The 3,735-nt window shown below is 34.4% G+C and overlaps 1 protein-coding gene across 1 annotated transcript; it reads left to right on the top strand.

The window, feature by feature from the left end:
- Nucleotides 1–1,390: 1,390 nt before the first annotated feature.
- Nucleotides 1,391–2,784, top strand: LOC128635271 (olfactory receptor 2AT4-like). The gene is made up of 2 exons (XM_053687291.1): nt 1,391–2,394; nt 2,770–2,784. The coding sequence occupies exons 1-2, from the start codon at nt 1,492–1,494 to the stop codon at nt 2,782–2,784; spliced, it is 918 nt and encodes a 305-aa protein (XP_053543266.1). The 5' UTR covers nt 1,391–1,491.
- The last annotated feature ends 951 nt before the right edge of the window (nt 2,785–3,735 follow it).

Genomic DNA, 3,735 nt, shown 5'->3' with positions numbered 1-3,735 from the left:
ATGGCTATGGGAAGCCGAAAATTGTCACACAAAGTCACCGGCCAATTCAAAGACCTCCATAGAATAAACAACATCACCCACAAGCTGTAATTACCATGACAAGTCATTTAGCCCTATGGTTCCATGTTTCCCACCTCAAACTAGTCACTTCAGGTCCCCTCCACCCCCCAGAACCCCTGGACATTGAAGGCCATATAAGAGATACAGGATTCACAATGTCAAGATGGTAAACTGCACTACCCCCTACTGTGTTGGGACGTTCATGCATGCCACCCCAATAGTCTAGGTCCATGTGCTAAGACACTTCGCAAACACTCATATCAAAGTATACGCTCTGCATCATTGCCAGTCAATACCAAGCCTTGATTTACTGTTTGCTTAAGTGGCCTGATCTAGTTTGTGTTATTCATGTCTTTGTTCTTGCTTGGCCTTATTTATGTTGTTTGCTCATTGCCTGTTTTTTGACCATGCTTCTGGATTACATCTTTTCTTGTTTGGCTCTATTAATAAAACCATTGAGTATCTGCACATGCATACTCAACTGTTTCCTGACAAGTACATGTTACAGAAAAGGACAGATGATGGAACCATAAATTTTGTATGAAATTGTTATAACATTTCTGTTTACAATGTTTGATATTCAGAGGAAACACAATATGGACCCAGTAGCGCATTACAGACTTGAAACTCTAAAGAAATATATCAGAAATGCAGCTGCCTAGTGGCCTTCAAGTATGTGTACTGTGTAATTATTTGCCCCACATCATTATTGTTATGCATTATTATCAATGAGATCACAATTTAATTAACACTCAACCCTAATAGTTTAATTGTCAAGCTGTTGATGTATGTTAGATGTTAGCCCACTCATCTAAGCCACCAGCCATCAACGTGTTTAAAATATTTCATAAGAGCAGATGATTTTTGGTTTGAGAGGTTTAAAATTTAGGTTTACAATTTAGGTTTACAATTTTATGTTTTCATAATGCTCCAATTTACATGTCAGTCTTTGTCTCTTTTCTTTTCTATAGTGAAAAAAAATCCAACAAATAATATCACTCATAGGTGTGTCGAAAAACGTGGTGCGGTTATTCACACTGTAATTTTAGACATTACAATGTAGCTTCTTACATAAATCTCAGGAGCTGTTGAGCAGACCTAAGTATCTTGCTAGTCATGTGACATGTACACTGACTGTTAAATAAATAAATTGCCCTGGAGTAGACACATTTCCTGATGCTATAACCGTTACCAACACATTGAAAAGGTATGGAGGGTATGCATAATGTCTAGATATCTTTTGGTAACTTATATAATTGGCGTTTGTTTTGAAATCTATACTTAATATCACAATCTATCTAAAATCAAGATAAACGTAATGTAACAATAATTAAATAATTTTTACTCATTTTGTATTGTGTAACCATTTTAATTTGTATATACTCTGTATTTGCATTAAATCTGAAATTTTCTCTTTAAGGACATCAAATCATGTCAGGAGGAAACATGACATTTGTGAAGGACTTTTTTATAGTTGGTTTTCCTGGACTTCGTCCAAATTACTATGCCCTTGTATCTGCAGTTATGTTCTTAGTTTATGTGTGCATTGTGATAGGGAATGGAATTTTTCTTCTGTTGTTTGCAACAAACAAAAGTCTCCATAAACCCATGTATTACATTTACGTAAGTCTTGTGTTGTCTGATGTATTGTTCAGTACATGCACCTTACCAAAGATCATTGCTCGATATTGGTTTGACGATGGGACCATTTCTTTTGCAGCTTGTTTTTTTCAGATGTACTTAGTGCATTATTTTGGTGTGGTCAGTTCATACACACTAGCTGTAATGGCCATAGATCGATATATAGCAGTGTGCTTCCCATTTCATTACCACAGTCTTATGTCAAACAGGAATATAGTAATTCTGAGCCTAGCAGTTTGGGTTTTTTCTCATCCTATCAGTATAATGATGGTTGTTCGGGCTTCTCCCCTACCTTACTGTGGAGCCAACACCATTTTACACTGCTATTGTGATCACATATCTATTACCCGACTTGCATGCACTGACAGGACTCCATATAGTTTACCAGCTTTTGCTTATGCCATGGTAATATTGCTGGGATCTCTTGCCATTATTGTGGTCTCATATTCTTTCATTATTCTAGCTGTCCTACAAATATCAAGTACACAGGGTCGGCTAAAGACTTTTTCCACATGTAGTTCTCAACTCATTATAATTGCACTCTTCTTCTTACCAAGGTGTTTTAATTACTTGGCCGCCAATGTAGGGATCACTTTTAATGCTGATTTGCAAATAGCCATCATTATGCTGTATAGCTTGCTACCTCCAATGATAAATCCTTTACTGTATAGTCTAAAAACAGAAGAAGTTAAGATGATTATTATAAGAACATTTAGAAAAAGGCCAAGTTAGCTTGACCTAATTTGTCATATCTTGAAATATATTCTGATACATGTGGATTGTGTTATTGTATGTGTGTTGTACTGTAATTGGATCTACACAACATCAAATAGTAATCAAACAGTTGAATGATTTGATCACTGAGGTGAAAGCCCCAAATCTATAAAACATACAGTATATATTGATGGCTACTTTGTAATAGGCAGGTAAAGAAACACACTACCTTGATATGATCATACAACAAAGGACCTAATCTTGTTGAATTTATTTTGCACAGGCTGGGTAAAGCCTGGTATTTTCCAAGCTTTAACATTCCTAATTCAATTTATTCAAAGCTTATATATAAACTGTTGTTTAAAGTGAACTGTTAATAAATCCAGGTCTCATTTGGGTGTATTTCATTCTAAAATAAATTAGAATAAATTAGATGATACACTTCAATACCTTTCAAATATTGATTCTGTTTAAAATGAAAGGATGCATGTTGAGACCACATGGGATACAAGCAATAAAAATTTTGTACAAAGTGTATTTTATGTTGTATTTAATATTTTCAGTTCTTCAAATGTTTAATCCTTTAACTTTTAAAAGAACATAAGTTATATCTTTCCATAAGAGTATTTTGACATTTTTCTGAATTCATATTCTTGCATTGTTTTAGCTTTCCTGTGAATTTAACACATATGAACAGAGAGGTTCCTCCACTCATAATAATTTCCCTCTTCTTCTAGCTCTATTTGCAAATTATCACTGTTCCTGCTCTTGCTCATGACCAATCCCATAAGAACAGAAAATATAATGATTTTTTAAATTAGATAAATGAATAAAACAGACTACAAGTTAGCTGTAGTATACTCTGGGTTTTTGTGTAGCATGTACATCTGAAGTATTTAAAAATTAATATCTATATAGTGTAATGGATCATTTTAAATGTATATACTATTATATAAGTATACATATAAGTATATATGTATATACTTTGAAATGGAATTTATGCATTATTCTCGCATCATTATACAGGAGTCCTTGCTTCAGCCTGAACACTCAGCTGAACTCTGCTTTCTATTTGCCTAAATTACTTTGTCTACCCAAATAGCATTTATATTCTTTGCTAGCATTTGCTGTCTGAGCAGTATTTCCCCAATGTGACTAAGGTTTAGATCTGCTTTCTGTGTTTTTTTTAACCCATTTTTCCCATGTTTGCCTGATTGTTGCTTGGTTTTTACCACAATTCTGCCAGTTAATAACATTAGGCTCATGTTTACAACCAACTGCTTCTGATCTGTGGCTGCAGGTTGTGTTCCTTTTATCCAT

The sequence above is a fragment of the Ictalurus punctatus genome, chromosome 17, assembly GCF_001660625.3.
Source record: "Ictalurus punctatus breed USDA103 chromosome 17, Coco_2.0, whole genome shotgun sequence".
Lineage (NCBI taxonomy): Eukaryota > Metazoa > Chordata > Actinopteri > Siluriformes > Ictaluridae > Ictalurus > Ictalurus punctatus.
This window is presented reverse-complemented; position numbering and strand designations above follow the sequence as displayed.